The sequence below is a fragment of the Geotrypetes seraphini genome, chromosome 3 (genome assembly GCF_902459505.1).
Source record: "Geotrypetes seraphini chromosome 3, aGeoSer1.1, whole genome shotgun sequence".
Taxonomy (NCBI): Eukaryota; Metazoa; Chordata; class Amphibia; order Gymnophiona; family Dermophiidae; genus Geotrypetes; species Geotrypetes seraphini.
In genome coordinates this window covers 372,401,505-372,425,106 of record NC_047086.1, presented here as the reverse complement: position 1 = coordinate 372,425,106, position 23,602 = coordinate 372,401,505, and the positions used below count along the sequence as shown (strand labels likewise).

The window sequence follows — 23,602 nt, the reverse complement described above, 5'->3', positions numbered from 1 at the left end:
TCATTGGCTCCCAATAATCTCCAGAATCCATTTCAAATGTTCCTGCCTGGCTTTCAAGATCATTCACGGAATCCTGCCTCCTCTTATCCCACTGTCTTTCAACTCCTCCAGTCCCGATTCCTCCAGAACTGCCCAAAGGCTTAAACTAGCCTTCCCCTCTCCACGCGGCATCCACTATTCAGGCAAACTGGGAAAATCCCTTCTCTTCAAAATCACAGGTCTTTGGAACGACCTCACCACCCCGCTGCGGAACCTGAGCTCCCTTCAGTTATTCCGCAAACAACTGAAAACCTGGCTTTTCAGCAAATTGTAGCTCTTTCCTTCCCCCCTTTCTCTCCCCCCTTCTACACATAAGTTCATGTAATCCTTTTTCTTTTTCTCTACCCACTATTTTAAGTTCTTGTAAACCGTGTCGAGCTCCATTCTCATGGAGATGATGCGGTATATAAACTTAAGGTTTAGTTTAGATTAGATTAGATTGTCTGTTTTGGAAGATACAATGCCGTCTTGTAGTTATTCCAATGAGGTAAACAAAGCAGCCTTTACTTCACACATCTACCACTTGCTGGAGACCTGAGAAAATACTAGCTCTACAGAATCCACCCAGGCTAGATATAGGATCTTTGAGGTCTGAAGTTCTGTTTCTGCCTGCTGGTAAATGTGCATAACCCATCTGTCTGGCTCGGTCAGGAAGGGATGTAAAGGAATGGCAAGTTAGATGGAAAAAAGTAATAAGATAAGCCATGAGAGACTTTGAAAAGAAGCTTGTTGTAGAGGCAAGAAGTTTCACTAAAAACCTTTGTAAGTATTTTAAAAGCAAAAAACCTAATATCCTCCAGACTCCCTTACTAGCAGGGAATAGAATGTACACACAAGCCCTTAAGTGCCACTTTTCAAAAGGGTATGAAAGGAAAAAAAAAAGGTATCTCTTTCATACACCAGATCATACATTTTCCTACCTTGTTGTGTGCAATCCCAGCTGAACACTGAAAGCTGGTTTCAGCTTCAATGGCTGCTCTCATCTCCTCAACAATGACTGCACCCACAGCAAGATGCAGGTCTGGGCAGCTGGTGTCGACTGATAGGGAGGACAGCCATTGCTGTAACCCACTCTGACGCAGCTCCTCTACAAATAAACCCAAGTAATCTTAGCACATACAGATACCTCTGTTGTATAATAACAATATCAAATCTAGGGCTGTTTTACATTACAAAACCAGAAAAGGTCTCAGAATGTAATGGAACAGAGGCAAGACTGTTCCCTTGGCTAGTCAGAAAGCCTCTTTGTTGAGGGATATGGAAATGCCATCATTCTGCAACAATATTACTACCTTACAAAAAAAATTATTAATATCATGAGGTTCAAGTTCAGCTTCCACATCCTGTGGTGGCCCCATGTACTTTGAAGGTGCAAAGACTGAGAGGGGAATGGAAGTGATGCCCCTTTTTCTAGGGGGCATCTCTGTGGGAAACCTTCTCTGTGGGAAAATACCCATTTCTGCAGCCACTATTCTAAGCAGAATACAGTAAGAACACAGACAATACTTTAAAAAAGAAACAGCATAGAAATAGAGTACATGTGATTCAATATGAAACAGAAAGTAAAACAAGAGGGGACTTCCCTCCTAAAAAAAAAAAAAAAGGTTACAACTTTATAGGCATCAGCAGTGCCCCTATCTTGCTGTGCCTCTTCCCCCTAGCAGCAGAGGTATCTACATTCAGATTGATACCTTTAGAGCTCTGCTCTATACCCTCCTCTTGCGGGCAGGGGAATCCTTGAACATAGGTGTTCGGCAGTAGATCTGCCGAAAATGGACTTGCTTTCTTTTCCTTAAGTCTGTCCTGTATAGCACTTGTCAAGTCAACGTAAGCCTCATCAATGCTTGCTCGCTCAATCATAGCAAATCGTGACATCACCTCAATAACTTCTACACTGGCCTCCCGGTACCTGTAGAAACATAAAACAAAAGTTGTTAATGATGTAAGTAGAGGTCTGCAAGACTCCATGCTAAGAAGACTACTGTGTCAAGCTTGGAAAAAAAAGGTTAAAGATCCTTTCTTAATAGCCTTTTTCTCCTCTATATCCCTCTATTTTTTTATCTTTACTTTTGACAGCATACTTTCAGGGGGGGAGGGGAGGCAGTGCAGGGCTGGAAAGGAATAGAGTGGATTTTGGATTTAGCTCACATTTTTTGAGTAGAAACTCAAGGTGAGCTACATTTACATACAGTAGGTCTTTTCTGCTGTCCCTGGAGGACTTAACAGTCTAAGGGGCCCTTTTAACTAAAGCTTAGTATTTGCTAAAGGAATCAGTGTGCACTAAATGCTAAGAAGTCCATAGTATATAGTAACATAGTAAATGACGGCAGATAAAGACCTTAACAGTCTATCCAGTCTACCCATAAGTTATACTCATTAAAAAAAACATGATTAGATTAACTTGTCTCTTCTTTGATATTTCTGGGCCGCAGACTGTAAAGTCTGGTATTGTCCTAGGTTCCAAATGCTGAAGTTGCCGTCCTAGCTCACTCCAGCCTATCCAACCATCCCGTTGTTTGCAGGACAGCTACTGTAAAGTCTGGCCAGTAACATCCTCCTGTTCTATATTAGCGAGTGGAGTTCCCATTGATGCCCACCCCAGCCCATCCTACACCGAATCACCATATATGGAACACAGACCGTGCAGGTTTGTCCAATACCAGCCTTAGTTTATTACTTTACATCCTTCATTTTCTAATTAGAGATCCTCTATTTTTATCCCACACTTTTTTGAATTCCATCACTGTTTTCCTCTCCACCACCTCTTGGGAGGGCATTCCATGCATTTACCACCTTCTCCGTGAAGAAGAATTTCCTAACGTTGCTCCAGTCTTCCTTCCTGTAACCTCAAATTATGCCATCTAGTTTTACCATTTTTTCTTCTCTAGAAAAGATTTGGTTCTATATTAATGCCGTTCAAGTATTTAAATGTCTGTATCATATTCTCCTCTGTCCCTCCTCTCCTCCAGAGTATACATATTTAGGTCTTCCAGTCTCTTCTCATACTTCTTTTGGTTCAAACCTCTTACTATTCTTGTCACCTTCCTCTGGACCGCTTCAAGTCTTTTTATATACATCGCCAGATATGGCCTCCAAATCTCACAATACTCTAAATGCGGCCTCACCAACGACCTATACAGGGGCATCAACACCTCCCTTCTTCTTCTGGTTACTCCTCTTTCTATACAGCCTAGCATCCTTCTTGCTGCAGCCACCGCCTTATCACACTGTTTAGATGCCTTTAGATCCTCAGAAACAATCACCCCAAGGTTCCTCTCTCCATCTGTGCTAAGCTTTAATTAAAAGAGCCCTTAAAGATTTTACCAGAAGTAATGGAGGTGAAGTAATGCCACTTATTTTACCTCATTGGAATGACTACGAGACGGCATTGTATTTTCCAAAACAGATGATATTTTTATTGTTAATATAAAGACTTACAAAATTACAGCAGCAAAGGCATAGCAGAAAGAAATATATTGTCAGTTCAGAATATGCAATGGAGAGTAGAACTTACACTCATATGCCTAGCAGGGGGCTAGCACTTTCCCGCAGCATAAGCAAGTTAATCTCTCTGGCTCTACCTGTGATGCATGTTTTTTTACTCAGAGAAATTCTTCCTTTGTTCCAAAAAGCACATCCCCGAACTCTGATCATGTACTTCCCTATTGGTACAAAAATGTATACCTAACTATTCCTCCCCCCAGTCCACGCCTCTCTCACTTCCCTCCCAGGAGGGGGGCCCGAGCAGAAACAGAGAATTCTTTGTGAACTTTCTTCCTCCAGCTCTGAGATCCTTATCACCTTGCAGATGCTAATTTGTGGTTTTACAATGCTGTACATCTTCAGGATGGCGTCCTTGTAGATAGTTTTATGCAGAAAGTTGGCAAGGGTGACCTTTCAGCACCCCAGCTGTTCTTGGTTCCCATAACTTGCTTCAGAGACAGGCAGCAAATGTCCAGTCTGATTAAAAGTTCTGTCTTGGTACCACACTCCTTCATCTCTACTCCCCCGTCATCCTGCAGGGATTGTTGCTTGTAATAAATGTTTTATGGCTTTCCAGGGTGCCCGGCATATGTGAAGTCATACAGCACTGATAACAGCTCAGCAGAACTTTGGAGAAGTATCCTCCCAGCAGGGAATGGAGACAGGAACTTTTCAGCAAAGGCCAGCTGGGTTAGCATTTCAAAGGATACATGTGTTCACAGACAGAAAGGTACAGGCAGGGCCAGGCTATGTGAAAATATATGTTAAAAATGTCTGTAGTGTCCAGCATACACAAGTGAGGCCAGTATGTCCAGTTTATCCATCTGTATGTCCAGGTTATCTATCTCAGAGGGTTAAGTAAACATAAGTGAAATTTGAACCCTGGCTTCCCTGGTTTTCAAAAACAAAAAACACACTGTGGATGCAAGATACTTGATATCAACGTCTATTAAAATAATTCTCTATTAAAACTCCAAACGGTGCAGTTAAGACAAGGAAAACTCCTCTTGCAAGAGGAGATTTCCTTGTCTTATTCCATATTGGTTTTTCTCCTAATCACACACTATTGTATGCTAGTTTAAAGCATAAGTAAGTTGTGTGGTAATTGACATTTGGACCCCTGAGGAAGGCGTTCACAGCCAAAACACAGACTGTGTTGGGTTTGCACACCAGTTTTTGATGTGTGTTGAATGGATTATTACTACCTGCATCATTTGAAGTTTTAATGGAGAATTATTTTAAGAAACTTTGACATCAAGTACCTTGTACCCACAGGGTTTGTTTTGTTCTTGGTTCTACCTGGTTTCCTGTGGAATTTGTTGGTGATTTTCTCGTTGCTTCCCTGGTTCTCAACCTGATGCTCTAACCATCAGGTTACTCCTCCTCTCCTAATACAGGTACATTAATCCTTTATCTGAAATTCTGAAAGGCTCCAAAAAGTTAAAATTTTGGTGCTAGACATTCTCCAACAGGCTCAAACCATGTAAGTGCATTGCACCTCTCTTTTTCTTGGTGTTTCTACAAGTCAGATGTGCCTATGCTGCTTGTTGAGGACTGTGAAAATGTCAAAAAGCTGCAAATTCCTCTCAAAGCAACAATGAAAAGCAGAAAAGGAAGTGTCTAACACTGTTAATGGTACAGAAAGTAGAGTTATTGCAGAAGTGTACCTATGCAGTTCTAACCAATAGTTACGATGTGGGAACTATAACTATATACAACTTAAAGAAACATAAATAAATTGTAAGTTTTATAGTAATACTAATGACAAAAATAAATGAAAATAGGAAAACAATGCATAGGGCAAAAAGTGAAGATCTGTATCGTGTATTAATTGAGTGGGTTTGACAACGAAGAATGAACATATTAAATGAACTGGTTTGATGGTCATGAAGCAAGCTAGAAAATACCATGAAGAACTGAATACTGAAGGTGAGTGTGAATATTTAGAACATTGGCTGCAGAAATTAAGTGCGACATGGTGTAAAATATCTCAATCTGTGGTGAAAAAGCTTCTGTTGATTATGAGGCAGCTGAAAATCACATTTGACAAATTTGCCAAGATGACATTAGATAAAAACAAACTTACAATGCTGATGAAAATAGCTCATTTTTGTAGCTGCATCCCTAAAAAAAACCCATTTAACTGCTGATGAATGAGCATCATTAGGTTTCAAGGATGCAAAGGACAGGGCAACTGTTCTTATGTATACCAATGCTGCAGGCATACATGAATTAAAATAGGCAGTGACTGGAAAAAGTCAACATCTGAGATATTTTAAAAAGATGTATACTACTGTGCATTAATATGCTCACAACACAGAAACATGATGGCAGATAAAGGCCAAATGGCCCATTCAGTCTGCCCATCTGCAGTAACCATTATCTCTTCCTCGCTCTAAAAGATCCCACGTGACCATCCCAGGCTTTCTTAAAATCAGACACAGTCTTTGTCTCCACCACCTCTACCACCCTTTCTGTAAAAAAATATTTCCTTAGATTACTCCTGAGCCTATCACCTCTTAACTTCATCCTATGCCCTCTCCTTCCATAGCTTCCTTTCAAATGAAAGAGACTCGACTCATGCGCATTTACAACACAGGAATTTAAACGTCTATCATACTCCCACCTTTCCTCCAAAGTATACAGATTGATATCTTTAAGTCTGTCTTCACACGCCTTATGACGAAGACCACGCACCATTTTAGTAGCCTTTCTCTGGACCGATTCCATCTTTTTTATATCTTTTTGAAGGTGCAGCCTCCAGAATTGTACACAATATTCTAAACGAGGTCTCACCAGAGTCTTATACAGGGGCATCAATACCTCCTTTTCCTACTGGCCATATATCTCCCTCCCTTTTTCCTATTGGCCATACTTCTCCCTATGCACCCTAGCATCCTTCTAGCTTTCGTCATCACCTTTTCAACCTGTTTGGCCACCTTAAGATCATCACATACAATCATACCCAAGTCCCGCTCTTCTGTCGTGCACTTAAATTCTTCACCCCCTAAACTGTACCGTTTGCCTCGGATTTTTGCAACACAAATGCATGACCTTGCATTTCTTAGTATTAAATTTTAGCTGCCAAATTCTTCAAGCTTTGCCAGGTCTTACTTCATGTTATTCACACCATCCTGGGTGTCTATTCTATTGCAGATTTTGGTATCATCCGCAAAGAGGCAAATCTTACCTGACAGCCCTGCAGCAAGAAGAAATTAGATTCTTACCTGCTAATTTTCTTTCTTTTAGTCTCTCCAGACTGGCACAGCTCACTGATGGGCAATAGCTCACCATGACCAGCAGGTGGAGACTGAGACATAAACTTTTGGCTGTACTATAAGTGGGCTATGCAGTCCCAAATACACTCAGTCTGCCAAATAGCCAAGCAGAACTAAGAAACTAATAAATGTGAATTATAACAGTAACACCGCTCCCCACAGGAGGAACAACAAATATAGAGAAAAATACTGTTGGAACTTGAATAGAAGGACCTTCAGAAACATCTCCACAGAGCCAAAGGCCACTGTTCTTTTAATCTCCCCTAACCTATCAATAACACAAGATCCTGCAGGGAAAAAACCACACTCTTTCACGCAAATCCGGAAATAACAATAGGGCTGTGCCGGTCTGGAGAGACTAAAAGAAAAAAAATTAGCAGGTAAGAAACTAATTTCTCCTTCTTAAGCGTCTCTCCAGACCAGCACAGCTCACTGATGAACCCATCATGGGTGGGACCCTCGAAGGGCTGCCACAAAAACATGCTCCCAGAACACTGCGTCCCGACATGCCTGAACGTCCACATGGTAGTGTCGCACAAAGGAATGGAGAGAAGATCAAACCCCAGCTTTACAGATATCATCTGGAGGCACAAGAGAAGACTCAGCTCAAGAAGCTGCCTGACCCCGAGTGGAATGAGCCTTGAGAAATTCCAAAATAGGCCTCTTCTGAAGAAGGTATGTCAAAGCGATAGTCTCCTTAATCCAGTGCGCAATGGTAGCCTTGGAAGCACCGTCACGAGAACCCGCTAAGACAGGGGTGTCCAATGTCGGTCCTCGAGGGCCGCAATCCAGTCGGGTTTTCAGGATTTCCCCAATGAATATGCATGAGATCTATGTGCATGCACTGCTTTCAATGCATATTCATTGGGGAAATCCTGAAAACCCGACTGGATTGCGGCCCTCGAGGACCGACATTGGACACCCCTGCGCTAAGAGGACAAAAAGACGATCCGATTTCAGGAACTCCTGGGTCCGTTGAACAAAGGACCCAGCAGACATCCAACTTACACAACTGCCTCTGCTCAGAGAACCCTCCCGACTACCTAAGACCGAGAGGACCACAGACTGGTCGACATGAAAAGGCGCAACACCTTCGGCAGAAATGAAAGAACAGGTCGCAGCACAACGCGCTCCCTAGAAAACTCCAGGAAGAGAAGCCTACAAGAGAAAGCCTGCAGCTCGGAAACCTGTGTCGCAGAAGTAATGGCCACCAGAAAGACCGCCTTAAGAGCAAGGTCCTTCAATGAGCGAGAACCCAGGGGCTCAAAGGGAAGGTGTATGAGCACGGACAGGACCAGATTAAGATTACAGGCTAGAACAGAAGGCCGCACCAGAGGCTGAAGCAACTTGGCCACCCTAAAAAACTAATCACGTCCAGAGAAAAGGTTAAACGCCTACCATGCAGCAAACCATGAAATGCAGACAAAGCTGCAAGCTGAACCTGGAGGGAAAACCAGGCAAGGCCCCTGTCTAGGACATCCTGCAAGAACTCCAAGATGTGAATTAAAGAGGAGTAAACAAAAACCACTCCACAAAGATACACCAAATACGCACATAAGCCCAAGAAGTGAAAAGTCTCAGGGACCCCAAGAGAGTGGCGATCACTTTATCAGAATAACCTGTCTTACCTAGGCATTCCCTTTCTAGAGCCAAGCCGTAAGACAAAAGGGACCCGGATTGAACATTGAAATGGGACCTTAAGTCAGAAGGTCAGGCGAGAGGGGCAGCGGAAGAGGATCTGCCACGAGATGACGAACCAGATCTATGTACCACAGGCACCTGGGCCAGTCCGGAGCCACCAGGATCATGCGGCTGGGGTGCCAAGCAATTCGAGGGACTCTGCCCACCACTGGCCACGGAGAAAACACGTATATGAGGCTCCTCGACAGCCAAGGCTGTGCCAGAACATCCAGCCTCTTGTATGAACATCCTTGCGCTGACTGAAGAACTGGGTGCTTTGGCATTGACAGTCGTGGCCATCAGGTCCATGACCAGCTGACCCCAAGCCTGCACAATCAACTCGAAGGTGGCGGGACAGAGACCCCACTCTCCAGAATCTAGCATGTGACAACTGAGGAAGTCCACCTGGACATTCTACACTGCTGCTATGTGGGAAATCGAGATGTCCAGAAGATGAGTCTCTGCCCAGGCCATGAGCAGAACCACCTCCCGAGCCATTAGACGACTCCTGTCCCCCCTGACAATTGAGTAAGCCATCGTCATGGCACTGTCTGAGAGAACCCAAACCAACTTGACTGTCAGCAACGCCAACCAGATGGCTTTGATCTCCGGAACATTGGCCCACTGAAAACAAGCCCGAGTCACCAGACTGCCACACATCGTCGCCTGGACCACAAAAGCAGTGACATCAAAATTCTGCATAACAAGATACTCCAACCTATGCTCCTCAGAGTCCCTTAAAGCTGAGCCACCCTCTACTGGCATCGTATGCCGCTTTGCCGAAACCACCACATCTACTGCAGCGACTTCAAGGTATCCCCTATGCCCCTCTGGGATGGGATACAGGTGAGCCATAGATCATGCAAAACAAAACAGCGACTCCAGCACCGTCAACTGCACCAGCACAATATTCCAAATATCCTGATGCATAGGAAAAGAGTGGAAGGCTGAGCGGATCCCCTTAAGCAGGGGTCCACATGTGGGGGATCCTTCGCATCCTCCTCAAAGTGCAACACTTAGGAAACCTGAAGAATAAGTTTCTGGAGCTCTTCACGCTAAAAAATGCGCACCAAAGAGGCATCCTCGCCAGCTGGCAGAACCGAAAAACCTCCATCAGCAGCATCTGTTCCATCCTGTCCCCCCCGAGATGATCCTGGAGGTCCACAAAGGGGTCCAAGTCTTCATCAAGCAAAAACTGCTCCCAGTGCAAAAATATCATCGTCCCAAGAGACCCTTGGCCGCAAAGAGGGGATGGGGTCGAAACTAGCACTGAGGGGGGGGGCTGAACAGGGGTGTATGCAGAAGGACCCCCCCGAGACCCCCAGGGCGGAAGCAGGACCCCCGGGCAACTGAAGAAAAGTCTTACACAAGGGGAAAACATAATCAGGGGAAAAAACCCCTGGGGGCCCAATGGGACTCACTACCAAAGCAGTGTACCCAGCAGAAACCTTCCCCCTTCTCTCCAACACAGGTGTAAGGTCACCTGAGGATGCAGACAATATGGAAGAGCAAAACCGACTGAAAAAAATTCCCCGAGGCCTGTAGTGGCTGAGAGGCCTAAACCGCCCCAGTCACTAAAGCAGGCAAGCTGGCAGCAGGTATAAGAGAGTCCCCAGCAGTATCAGTGATAAGGGAAACCTTATTTCCCTGGCAGTCAGCAGCTGGGGGAAATCCTGTGTAGGCAGTGAGGGAAGCCCAGGCTTCCCCACTGTCTGCTACCAGCATGCAAGACACTCACAAAGGGGATCCCTGGATGCCGTCACCCAAAGCAAACAAGGATTCCCCTTCGCAGCGGCTGGCATACCGCAAGCACAGGCTGGCCGCATCGACCTCACATCTGGAGCACAATGAGCACTTTTTCCCTTTAAAAGTGCTCATAGCGAAATACACGACCTAGCTACAGTAAAGTACTGGTTAACAATTTAAAAAAAAAAAAAAATCAACAACAGTCAATTGAAGGCTCCCTTCAGACCGGCACTGCCTCAGGATTTTTTTCCCCCAGAACAGACTCCACTGGTTCTCTAAGCCATATGTCTTGCTGGTATCAGTGGCAAGGCTTACAGCTGAGGCACCTCTACAAAATTTGGGGGAAGTGGAGGAAATTGGGGGAGGTCAGACGGACCTCTGAAAGGGGCCCTCTAAGCTCAGTCCGGCACCAGACGGGGACAAGAAGGCCACTACACAAGCCCAGGGAAGACTGCAACAGCTTACATCTGCTGGAGACTGAGAACAGACTGTATTGAGGGATTGCACAGCCACAAGTTTGTCTCAGTCTCCACCTGCTGGTCATGATGAGCTATTACCCATTACTGAACTGTGCTGGTCTGGAGAGGTGCTAAAGAAAAAAGGTCCATAGTCTGCTGTTGAGACAGACATGGGAGAAGCCTCTAATTGCCCTGGATCGGAGGCATGGAATGCCGCTACTATTTGGGTTTTTGCCAGGTACTTGCGACTTGGATTGGCCTCCATTAAGATGAGATATTGGGCTAGATAGACCATTAGTCTGACCCAGTAAGGTTATTCTTATGTTTTAAAATTATACAAAGGACCTTGCAGAACAAGTCGAGATGTAGAATAGCTACCCAGCATAGGTGAGAATTTGGCAAAGACAAACACTAAGGCTACAGAATGGCATGAAGTAACAACAAAAAAGTTGGAAAGCAGATTTTAAAAGAGCCCAAACTGGAAGAGTTCTGGTACAGATAGAGCGATATAAGAGTTGCTGGGACAGATCGAAGGCCGATCAAGCCCAGTATCCTGTTTCCAACAGTGGCCAACCCAGGTCACAAGTATCTGGCAAGATCCCCAAAGAGTAAAATAGATTTATGCTGTTTTATTCTTTGGGGTTCTTGCCAGGTACTTAGAAACATAGAAAGATGACGGCAGAAAAAGGCCATAGTCCATCAAGTCTGCCCATTATGTTATCCCTCCCCAAACTACCCTCCAAGGGGTCACTCACAGGTGGCATCACCTCTACACTACCCTTGTAGAGATCCAACATGGGCATCCCATTTTTTCTTAAAATCTTGTATGCTGCTGGCCACGATCACCTGCTCCGGGAGTTCGTTCAATGGTCTACCACTCTTTCTGTGAAGAAGTACTTCCTGGTATCCCCATGACTTGTGACCTGGATTGGCTAATGTTGGAAATAGGATATTGGGCTTCATGGACCTTTGGTCTAATTTTTGACTTAAACAGTTAACATCCAAACTAGTGATATAAGGCTGTGGTTGACGCTTACTTGGTGAGATCAGCTTTCCCATGAGCCTCACGAACCCGTGCAAACTGAAGATCCTTACACAACTTCTTTGCATCATTGGCCCACATGTTCCTGGTAATGCCAAAGGCGCGAGCTTCATAACTCACTGCTATAATACTGTGAGGGAGACATGAAAGAGGACAAGACAGAAATGAAAATGGGGCCTATGGCCCTAGTTATGTAAAAAAACCACAACTGTATATACTTGAATATAAGTCAAGACCCCCATTTTCCCCCCAAAAAGGAGGAAAAATGGTTGACTCAAAAATAAGTCAGGTGGCTTAATATTCAAGTGCCCTGCCCTGCAAGGATCTGCCTCCCCTGTTAGGCTCTGCACCCAGCCCCCTTCCCTCCATCCTGTCAGGCTCTGCACCCAGCCCCCTCCCTGCAGGCACTGCACTCAGCTCCTTTCCCTCCACCCTCTGCTGCACCCAGCCCCCTTCCCTTTCAGGCTCTGCATCCAGCCTCCTTCCTTCCTTCCTTCCCTTTCAGGATATCATGTGTAACCGAGGGTTATTAGCCACACTGTATGATTCCTGGTTCATACATTGACCTTGTTAGCTTTCGGCAGCATTACTAAGATAGTGCGAATAGAAGAGCAATAGAGTACAAGCTCTACCGAAGAGACAAGATGTATCAGAAAGGAGGAGGAATAGCACTATACATAAAGGACACCATTCACTCGGCCAGAGTGGACGCAGCAGCAGCAGCGACAAATGTCCAACTGGAGTCACTATGGATTAAAATACCAGGTAGAAATGGATACGAGATAAAGATGGGCCTGTACTACCGTCCACCTGGGCAAAATGAAGCAACTGACACAGAAATGGAGGCCGAGTTGAGGCGGGAATGCAAGCATACTAATACCATAGTTATGGGAGATTTCAACTATCCAGGGATAGACTGGAGTTTTGGAAATTCAAAATGTACTACGGAAATGGAGTTCCTGAAGGCTGTACGGGACTGCTTCATGGAACAACTTGTCAAGGAACCAACAAGAGGGTCAGCAATTCTGGATCTAATCCTCAACGGGCTGAAAGGACCCGCAAAGGGAGTGGAAGTCGTAGGACCACTAGGTACCAGTGACCACAACATGATCAGGTTCAAAGTAGAAATGGGATTACCCAAGGGGATGAGAACCAATGCAACAGTGTTTAACTTAAAGAAAGGGAACTATAATGCCATGAGACAAATGGTGAGAAACTCAGAAACAGCACCAAGAAAGCTCAGTCTGTGGAGCAAGCCTGGTCTTTATTCAAAGACACGGTAAACGAGACACAAAACCTGTATATACCCAGATTTAGGAAAGGATGCAAGAAGAATCATACAAAAAATCCAGCATGGATAACCAATGAAGTAAAAAAAAGTGATAGGAGACAAGAAAAAATCATTTTGGAAGTGGAAAAAGGACAAAACTGACAAAAATTGGTAGGAGCACAGGAAGCAGCAAAAAGAATGTCACCGAGTGGTCAGAAAAGCAAAGAAAGAATACGAAGAGAGACTGGCCAAGGAAGTACGAAATTTTAAACCATTCTTCCGATATGTGAAAGGAAAGCAGCCGGCGAGGGAAGAGGTGGGACCACCTTTGGACGAGGGAGACAGGAAGGGAGTGGTGAAGGAAGAAAAAGAGGTGGCTGATAGACTAAAGGCGTTCTTCTTGTCGGTCTTTACAAAAGAAGACACATCCAAAGTGCCTGAACTGGAAAAAATCTTCAAGGGGAATCAAGATGGAAAACTATCATACTTGGAGGTAAGCCTCGAAGACATGCTCAAGCAAATAGATAGATTAAAAACTGACAAATCTCTGGGCCCAGACGGAATCCACCCAAGAATACTGAAAGAGCTCAGAGACAAAACAGCAGAGTTACTGCGACAGATTTGTAATCTATCCTTGAGAACAGGGGTAATCCCGGAGGACTGGAAGATAGCAAATGTTACGCCTATCTTCAAAAAAGGATCGAGAGGCGACCCGGAGAACTACAGACCGGTGAACTTAACCTCAGTCCGGGGAAAATGGCCGAATCATTGATCAAGGAAAGTATCAATGAGCACATAGAAAAAAATAGTCTGTTGAGAGCAAGCTAGCATGGTTTCTGTAAAGGAAGATCATGCCAAACGAACCTACTACATTTCTTTGAGGGGATAAGCAAACAACTGGACAAAGGTGACCCTATAGACATCGTATATCTGGATTTCCAAAAAGCTTTTGACAAGGTACCCCACGAGCGCCTACTAAAGAAGCTGTGGAGCCACGGGGTGGAAGGGGACGTGCACAGATGGGTCAAAAATTGGCTGGCGGACAGGAAGCAGAGGGTAGGAGTAAAGGGACACTACTCTGACTGGAAAGGGGTCACGAGTGGTGTCCCACAGGGGTTAGTGCTGGAACCGTTGCTGTTCAATATATTCATAAATGACCTGGAAACAGGGACGAAGTGTGAAGAGGAGGGTAGAGCAGGGACCTGGGGGGGCCCAGGTGTGACTCCCAAAGTTGGCACCACTCAGCCAAACACCCCGATCTATCTGAAGAGAAAAACTCTCAACAGAAGAATAAACAAGAATCCAGCAGCTCGTGGAACAGCGACCATCACTTGCTGGGAGATAGAGAATACTAAGGATACAGGGAGGGTGCCAACCAATAGGACCACCTGTTAATCAGTTCTCTATCTCCACCTGTTGGTAGATGTGTACTATCCCACTAGTCTCTGGATTCATCTGCTGCTGTTGCTGAGGAAATTACTTTAATCGATCAAAGAGACTTGATATAGTTATATACAGTATAACTTTGGGCAAGAACTTAATTAACTCCTTGTTCAGCCAAAGGCTAAAAGTTACATCGTATGCCTCTTGGTTCATATGTCTATGTCAATGTTGCATGCAGCCGTAGTTTGTGCGAATACTCTATAAAACTCTAGCATTAGACAAGACTGTTTAAGAAACAGAGTAGAATGATTCAGATTTCTCTGGGTTCAACGCAGTAAAGATCTTGCGCAATTTACGTTTTTATGAAAACCGTTTTGCACATTTGTTTCACACGCCGAGCCCTTTAGGATATATTTTTGGTCATTGTTTTAGACTTTGTATAATTATCATGTCTTTGACAGGCAGGTGACAACTATTTTAAGGTTTTTTTTTGAGCTATCGGAACTTTGTTATATAGGTGTGCGACTCACGCTCATTTTAATTTTTATCAGGTCCTTACTTTTTACCCTTAGTTTTAGATCCAAGGTTTGATTGCCCATTATAGATGACCTTCTTTTCAGATGTGCTTCAGCTTGCTTCTGATTCACCTCCCATTTTCCTTTCCATCTTTATAGGCTTCATATTGCATCCCTTTTGCACGAGTTGTTTAATGGGTGCTTTAAAGTTATGCATTTATGGTTCTTGATTGTATATAGTTTTAACATTCTATATGTAATCAGTCCAATATAACTTTTTATGTAAATTTTTAATGTGTGTTTTATGCTTTATGTATATTTTATGTATCTTTTTAATTCTATATTCTATGTATTCATGATTTCTTTTTGCAAATTATAGGACTCCTGAAACAGGCTTTTCGGACGAAACACAGTCCATGTCAAGTCCTGATGTGCTTTTTACTTGTATAGTTGCTAATAAAGACTTAACTGTCTTAAAGACCAGGTCCTCTCTGCTCTGTTGTTAGATTCCTTTGATTTTGTGCAGAGACCAATATTGCCCCTTTTTTCTGTATTAAAGCTGCTGCAGTAGTTTTTGTGACTTTTTGTTTGGACTTCACATTAAATGGTTTTAAGGAATGCTGTGAGTACTGGTAAGTTTTGCTTGTCTTTTTAAAAGTACAGTATATTACTGAGTTTTATATTATATTAGCAGAGTATGATATGAAACATGTTTTTAAGAGGCTGTTTGCATTGAAAATTGGTTTGTGCTAAAGCTGCTATAAGTGCTACTAGTTTTTGTGATTGTTTGTTTTGGATTTGGTATTTAATGATTCTAAGATATATCTCTGAAGAATTGATATATGTTTTATAGTGATGTTAAGCATGTTGTTTAGTTTTGATTTATGGGTTAGGAAATGGATAAAAGCTTTCCATATAATGGTTATAATTAGTCCTCCCATTTTTTTGAGAGCACACCTGGAAGTGTTAGATAAAACCTTCCCATCACGCAAGGCTTGTTTGCTGTTTTATTTTGAAAACAATTTGTGTCCATGCTACTGTGAGCACTAGTAAGCTTTGTTTGTATATTATAGGTTTTCAATAATGAAGTTGTTTGAATTGGCAGAGTATGATTTAAGGCACTTTTTTTGAGAAACTTTTAGTCTTAAATACGGTTTATGCTGAAGTTGCTTGCATATACAAGTCTCCCTCCATATTTGCGGGTTCGGCACGAGCGACATTGGTTATTTGTTTGTACGCGCTGCCACTCCAAACAAAGCATCCTCATTCACACGGTTTCATCTCCCCCGGGACCCGGGACATCATCCTGGTGTGCTGAGAGAAAAGTCCAGTGCCAGAGAAGTGTGCAACTGTGAGTCTTCCTTCAGTGTGATCAGGTAAAGGTCAGTATCAAGTTTAAGTTTAAGTTTATTAGGATTTTATAAACCGCCTATCAAGGTTTTTCTAAGCGGTTTTACAATCAGGTACTCAAGCATTTTTCCCTGTCTGTCCCGGTGGGCTCACAATCTATCTAACGTACCTGGGGCTATGGAGGATTAAGTGACTTGCCCAGGGTCACAAGGAGCAGTGCGGGGTTTGAACCCACAACCCCAGGGTGCTGAGGCTGTTGCTTCAACCACTGCGCCACACACGCGTAAAGTATCTTCCTGTGCTCTGGAAAAATGGCGATATGAAGATAGGCTTCCGTCAACTCCAGAGAGGCCAGAAATTCCACTGGTGCTACCAAGGCGATCACTGATCGCACCGTTTCCATTCTGAAACTGGGAACCTTGACCACTTTGAGATCCAGGATTGGTCTCCAGTCTGTGGAGCCTCTCTTTGGCATGATGAAGTATATTGAGCATCTGCTGGAGCCCAAGTTGGACTCTGGGATGGACTCAATGGCTGCTATGTCCAGCAATCTCTGGACAATGGCTTTGACCATGGCCTCTTAGTCTGGTCTTTCCGCTGGGGAGTCCAGGAAAAATTCTCGAAGAGGCTGCTAAAACTTAAGTTTATACCTGTGTTGCAGAATGTCCAGCACCCAGCAATCTGTGGCAATGTCCAGCCACTCCTCCAGGAAAGCTGCGGAGGGTCAGCCAAGGACCTGGCGTCATAACTGCTTCTTTGGGGTGGAAATAGGGCGGATTCCCGAATATTGCGGATGACTAGCTCCACCAAACCGCAGTTTGACATTCTGATAAGATTTCTGACCTGAGGGAGCTCCGGAGTACTGACGATATCACCTGAAGGAACAAAAACTAGAATGCCCCTGTCCCCTAGAAGACCGGGGCCTGCTGTCTGGCAAGTACTTAGGTTTACGGTCCTTCAAACTAGCCATAAGGTCGTCCAGAGCCTTACTGAACAGTAATTGCCAGGAGAACTTACTGAGGGTTGCCTTAGACAAAAAATCTCCAGACCACTGCTTGATCCACAACATCCAGCATATGGAGATAGAGTATGCCAACAGCTTGCTCACCACTCTGAATAGGTCATACAGGGCATCAGCCACATAATACAATACAATGTCTTATATACTGCAATTCATGACAGAAACCAAAAAGGAAAGATCTTGAAGCACTATAGGGTCAGGACCATGGAGCAGTTTGGAGTGACTGGCTCTAGCTACAAAGCATGCTGCAGCAGCCACTTTCAAACCTGAGGCCGCAGAATCAAAAAGCTTTTTTAGCCCAAAATCAATCCCACAGTCTTGTGCATCCTTCAAATACTACACCGCCCTTACTGGGGAGAGAAGTACACCTGGTGACCTGCACCACCAAGGAATCCACCTTTGGAGAAACAAAATGCTAATTAAAGGCTTCTTCCATCAGAGAGAGCTCAGACACTCTCAGAGGACCCTCCGGTGCCTCTCAATGATCCGTGAGCATTTTTGCAATGTCAAGATGGTCAGGAATGGAGGAAGATTGTGGCTTCATGTTACCCATGAGAGAGCAGTGCACTGTGAAGGACTGGCTAGCCTCCAATTTTAACTCCTGAAGGGATTCTGAAATAATGCTTACCAATGCGGCAGATTTAAACAAATGGTCTCCACACTGTGGGGTCCTCCCTAAGATCCGGAGCATCCCCTAGATCCGTGGCTGCAGCCAAATCACCCACCATGGAGATGCCTGTCTGAATATTCAAAAGGCATGGTCACATTATCTGGATCATCAGAATTGTCTGTCTGTGGATCATCCCCCAGGAGAGATCCCAATGCCAACAGAGAAGCCATTGCAGGTGGACTTGGCAAATTTTTCTTGGCTAGATAAGCTTGAAAGAGCATATTAATAAATTCCAGGAGGAAACCTTGATCCTGAGGGATGACCGCCTCCGAGTCATTCTTGGAGCTCTTGGAGGATTTGTGGGCTTTAGACGTGGAATTGCGGCTGCGTTTTGCTAAGGATGCACTTGTGCTGCCTTCTGGGCCTACTTAGATTACTGCAACTCACTACTCTCAGATTTTCCGCGCAGACATCTTTCTCCCCTTCAATCCATCCAGAATTCAGCTGCACAATTCATATTCCATGAGAGCCGCTATACTCACATTACCCCTTTCCTAAAGTCACTTCATTGGCTTCCCATCCATTTCTGAATACAATTCAAACTCCTCTTACTGACCTACAAATGCATTCACTTGGCTGCCCCTCACTAGCTCTCTTCACTTATATCCCCCTATGTCCCCCCCCCCATGAGCTCCCTCAACTGGTAAGTCCTTCCTTTCTGTGTCCTTCTCCTCCTTTGCCAACTCCAGACTCCGTCCCTTCTATCTTGCTGCGCCGTATGCTTGGACCAAACTGCCTGAATCCCTAAGGCAGGCTCCGTCTCTGGCAGTGTTCAAGTCCCAAGTTAAAAGCCCACCTCTTCAAGACCACTTTCAACTCCTTACTCCTCTCACCTTGGGTTCTGCATCCCCAATCCTATATGTCATGTCTGTCTGGCCAAGTTAGATTGTAAGCTCTTCTAAGTAGGGACCGTCTATTATATGCAAACACCTTTCAGCACTATAGAAGCGATAAATAGTAGTAGTAATAGCCGGCTGTCTCCCACGGTCCGTGGAGACATAACTGGCAACCAGCATTAAATTTCTGGGGGTTTTATTGCCAGCCAAGTTGAAAACAGACCTGCATTTTAGGCAGGTCTCTCTGATCACTGAACTTAGATGGCTAGCCAATAAATATTGGCAGTGAATGGCTACATTGCACAACATAGTTGGTCACCGGGCTATCTGCTAAATAGGATATTCAGCAGGAGATAGCTGGTGATTTGCTGCGGAATATCAGTAGATTTGCAGCTATGTGCTATTTAGCTGGCTGGGAGCTGTAACCAGCCGGCTAAATAGTGCTGAATATCGGGCCCATCTTCTTTTACATCACATCTGATGTATATCAGAAAAGTCTCTCTGTTTGCTGAATCAACTACACCATCTGCTGGAAACTAGTCTTAGGAAGCAGAGACTTCAAGATTCTGCTGAAAGGGGGACATAACCTGTCAGTCTGGACTGGTCTACTAAAAGGAGCTGTGCGAGTAGGGAGAATAATTTGAGATGAGCAAGGAGTAAACTACAATAAACCAGCCATGAGATAAACATTACTGTGACCAAACAAGTAAACAGATGGGGAAGAAGGAGAAAAAAAGAGCCTGGTCAACAACAATTTCTAGATTTGGAGACCTTTCCTGGAGTTCTAAGAGTTAAAGAGTGCACAAGTTATGGGGAGAAGAAAATGCAAAGGAAAAAGAGAGCTAGAAAAGCAAAGGAGTCAAAAGATAGTAGAAGGAGTCAGAAAAGTACAGGAAAGATAAGTGAAAACTAGAGGGAAGCTGGAGGAAGGAGGTCATCATAACAGTGTGAGACAGAAGGAACTCACACTTCTCCTTACACTGAACAGTGGTACAGATTTGTACAAAAGGGACTTACCCTCCTCCTTTCCAAGTTTTATACTGCACTACAGCACAAGGTTTGTTCTTCAGTGATGGGTTCAGTCTCTGCTCCACCTGGACATAGAAGCAGTCCATATCCACTAAGGCCACCACTCGTTCCATGCGAGACTGCATATCCTTGCCCTGTGCAAAAAAAGCATCACAGATTCAACAAGGATCTTGTAACTGACAGGAGCTTTTCATTTCACAAGGAGGTGCTAAGGGGCTGATTCTGCAAACAGGCGTCCCATAAGTGCAGCATACCAGTTCTAGTGAACAAATCTGAAAATGGGGTGTGGCCAGGGGAGGAGCATGGGCGTTCCTAGAATTTATGTGCACCGTTACAGAATATGATCGAAGTGTGCACAAGCTAGGTGCAGGTTATTTAGGCTTGGTTTTCCTTGGCCTAAATTGTTGCACCTAAAAGTTAGGATGCACACTGGCGCTTAGCACAATTCTATAAGATGCATATATGTTTTATAGAAACGCGCTAAGCGCTGCTCTAGTTGGAACCATATACAGAACATGGACCTAACTGGATAACATTTCTGTACTCATTTCCTGTCCATGCCAGGCCATCTTAAAGAGAAACTCAGAAAAATTTATTACGGTAACATGGTTTACTGTTTGATAACAGGCAAAGTACCTTCTGTGCCTAATGGAATTAAGTAAAGGGGCATCTAAATTTTTTTAGGGAAAAAAAAATCTTATTTTTTATTTTGTAAATAAAGCAATTCTATAAATAAATCTACTGAGTACTGATCCACGGGCAATATTAAAAAGAGATGGAGAAATTAGGTCCTTACCTGCTAACTTTCTTTCTTTCAGACTCTCCAGACCAGTACAGTTCACTGATGGGTAATAGCTCACCATGACCAGCGGGTGGAGACTGAGACAAAATCTTTTGGCTGTAATACAAGTAGCTGTTCTTCCCCCTAATATATTCAGTCTGTCGAATAGCCAAGCAGAACTAAGAAGTACTAAGTATAACAGTAACAACACTCCTAACAGGAGTAACAACTAACATAGAACAAGACTGTTGGAAACTGCATAGAAAAAGCCCCTTCAGCAAACATCCCCACAGCTCGCCAGCTGAGCCAAAGCCGCTATTCTTTTTAATCTACCCAACCCTAGAAAAATACTAGAACTCGGAAAAAAAAAAAAAAAAAAAAATCACACTCTTCACGCAAATCCCAAAAGAACAACAGACATGGTAGGGACTGGGCTGGACTGGAGAGTCTAGGAGAAAGAAAATTAGTAGGTAAGAACCTAATTTCTCCTTCTTTAGCAACTCTCCAGACCGGCCCAGTTCACTGATGGGACGTACCAAAGCAGTACCCATCATGAGTGGGACCCCTAGAGGGCCGTCACCAGAACACGCTCACCAAACACCATGTGCCGAGGCACCTGAACATCCACACGAGATGCCCAGAAGATGAGTCTCTGCCGAAACCATGAGCAGAGCAGCCTCTTGTGCCACCAGACAATTCCTGGTTCTCCCTTGACGATCGAAGTAGGCCACCACCGTGGCATTGTCTGAGAGAACCCAAACAGACTTGCCCATCAACAGCGGCTGAATGCTAGCAATACCAGTTGGATGGCTCAGGTTTCCAGAACATTGATCGACCAAGACGCCTCCTCCGCAGGCTTTACGTGACCTAGCTAAGGAAAGAGTGCCGGTTAACAATAAAAAATTAGTCAATTGAAGGCTTCCCTTAACACCGGCACTGCCTCAGGATTTTTTTTTTCTATCAGAACACTCTCCACTGGCTCTTCAACCACCGGTCCATTGACCAGTGCCGGTCCGCAGTGCCGGCACAGGCATCAGGCCCCAGACAGTGCTCTTCAGCCGCTGGTCCACAGTACAATCGATGCGGCGTTGTCTTCGGGCCGGCATTCTCTTCCTCAGTGCTGCAGTGCACAATGCCATGGGCAGAAGCTCCTATGTGCGTCCTAAGCCTTAACCGGAAGCCTTCTCTCTGACGTCGCAACATCAGAGGGAAGGCTTCCAGATGAGGTGAGGGACGTGCCAGGAGCCGCTGCCCACGGTTTTCTGTACTACAGCACTGAGGAAGAGGAAGCCGGCACAAAGATAACACAGGGGGGCAGGCCAGAAGGCAAGGCACAGCATGGAGGGAGGGAGACAACAACAGTAGGGAGAATTATTTTATTTTTTAATTTAGTGATTGATTTACATCTGCTGTCTGTTTAGGAAGAAATGCATTTGTTTCTTTTCCTCTGAGGTTGTACTGCATGCAGAGTCTTGCACCTTAGGGTTTATTTGTATATATTAATACTTTTAGTTTGCATGGGGTTATCTGTGTTCTGGTAGGAATGAATATTGAGAAGCATACAGTGTGCTTTGTGTAGTTTAATTTTGTGGTTAACCATTATGTGTTGTTAATACGATTATATTGTGTGTGTATGTGTATATGAAAAATGAATGGAAAAAATGGTGTTACAATTAGTACTATTATGGGGGTGGGGGTCTGGGGTGGAGATGGGCAGGATCTGGCCCACAATTTACCCCAGTGTTCTTCAACTGCCGATCTGTGGACCGGTGCCGGTCCACAAAATAATTATTTTATTTACACTGGTCCATAGATATCAAAAGGTTGAAGAACACTGCTCTAAGCTATATGCCTTGCTGGTATTGGTGGCAAGGTTTACAGCTGAGGCATTTCTACAAAATTTTGAGGAGATGGAGAAAATGGGGGGGGTAAGGACTCCCCCGAGGTTGGACGGACCCCCGAAAGGGTCCCACCAAGCTCAGTCCGGCACTAGATGGGGACAAGAAGGCCACTAAACAACTTCCAACAGGCATATACTAATCCAGGGAAGACAGCTTACCACACCTGCTTGGAGAATGAACAGACTGAATATATTAGGGGGAAGCAGTGTTACTTGTATTACATCCAAAAGGGCTGACAGGTATCCAAGAATCAGCTTGGAGAAGCATAAATAGACTGAAACAGTAGGCAGGCGCAGTAAGGATTGGGTGGGGGGGGGTCTAGGATGTCTCACCTATCTACTAGAAAAGAGCTTACCAGGGTAAGTATATAATCTATTTTTCCAGTGCAATAGATGAGACATTCTAGACCAGGGGTCTCAAAGACCCTCCTTGAGGGCCGCAATCCAGTCGGGTTTTCAGGATTTCCCCAATGAATATGCATGAGATCTATGTGCATGCACTGCTTTCAATGCATATTCATTGGGGAAATCCTGAAAGCCTGACTGGATTGCGGCCCTCAAGGAGAGACTTTGAGATCCCTGTTCTAGACAGATGAGGCGTACAAAAGCAGTCCCCAAAAAGCTAAGGTGGGCTTGCTGCACCAGCTCTTAAGATCGAGGACCCAAAATGCTGGCATACATTTCAAAAGTAAATGTAGCCGGCTCAGCTGATCGCAGCAAGGGAATCCCCAATCAGCTGAGCTAGCAAACCTCCCCTACCAGCTCAGCTGATTGGGGATTCCCTTGCCATGATCAGCTGATTGCAAGGGATCCCTCGCCATGATCAGCTGATTGCAAGGGATACCTCAATCAGGCAGTCGCAATTTGTAACTTGCACTAGTTAGAGAATCAGGGGATAAGGGGGTCTGATTTTTTTAAGACAGACACGATTCTATTTAGGACACGGGTGTGCAATTCTCAGCCGCTGAGACCAGCGTCCTATATAGAATAAGCCCCTATAGGAATAACAGGTGGAGAAAAAAAAAACCACCTCAAATGCATCTATCGGCAGCACTTTACCATAAGTGAAACAAGACTGCCTATTCAATATCATAGGCAAAAAAGCTCCATTCTGAAAGTCA

At 44.4% G+C, this 23,602-nt stretch overlaps 1 protein-coding gene across 1 annotated transcript in view; it reads right to left on the bottom strand.

Moving 5' to 3' along the window:
- Positions 1–23,602, bottom strand: part of POLH (DNA polymerase eta) — a 71,966-nt gene that overhangs the window by 45,592 nt on the left and 2,772 nt on the right. The window contains exons 2-5 of the mRNA XM_033936611.1: positions 19,789–19,934; positions 11,722–11,856; positions 1,731–1,948; positions 960–1,126 (exon numbers count right to left, since the gene is read on the bottom strand). Of these exons, the coding sequence (XP_033792502.1) occupies positions 960–1,126; positions 1,731–1,948; positions 11,722–11,856; positions 19,789–19,934 (666 nt within the window). The remainder of the gene's footprint in view (positions 1–959; positions 1,127–1,730; positions 1,949–11,721; positions 11,857–19,788; positions 19,935–23,602) is intronic.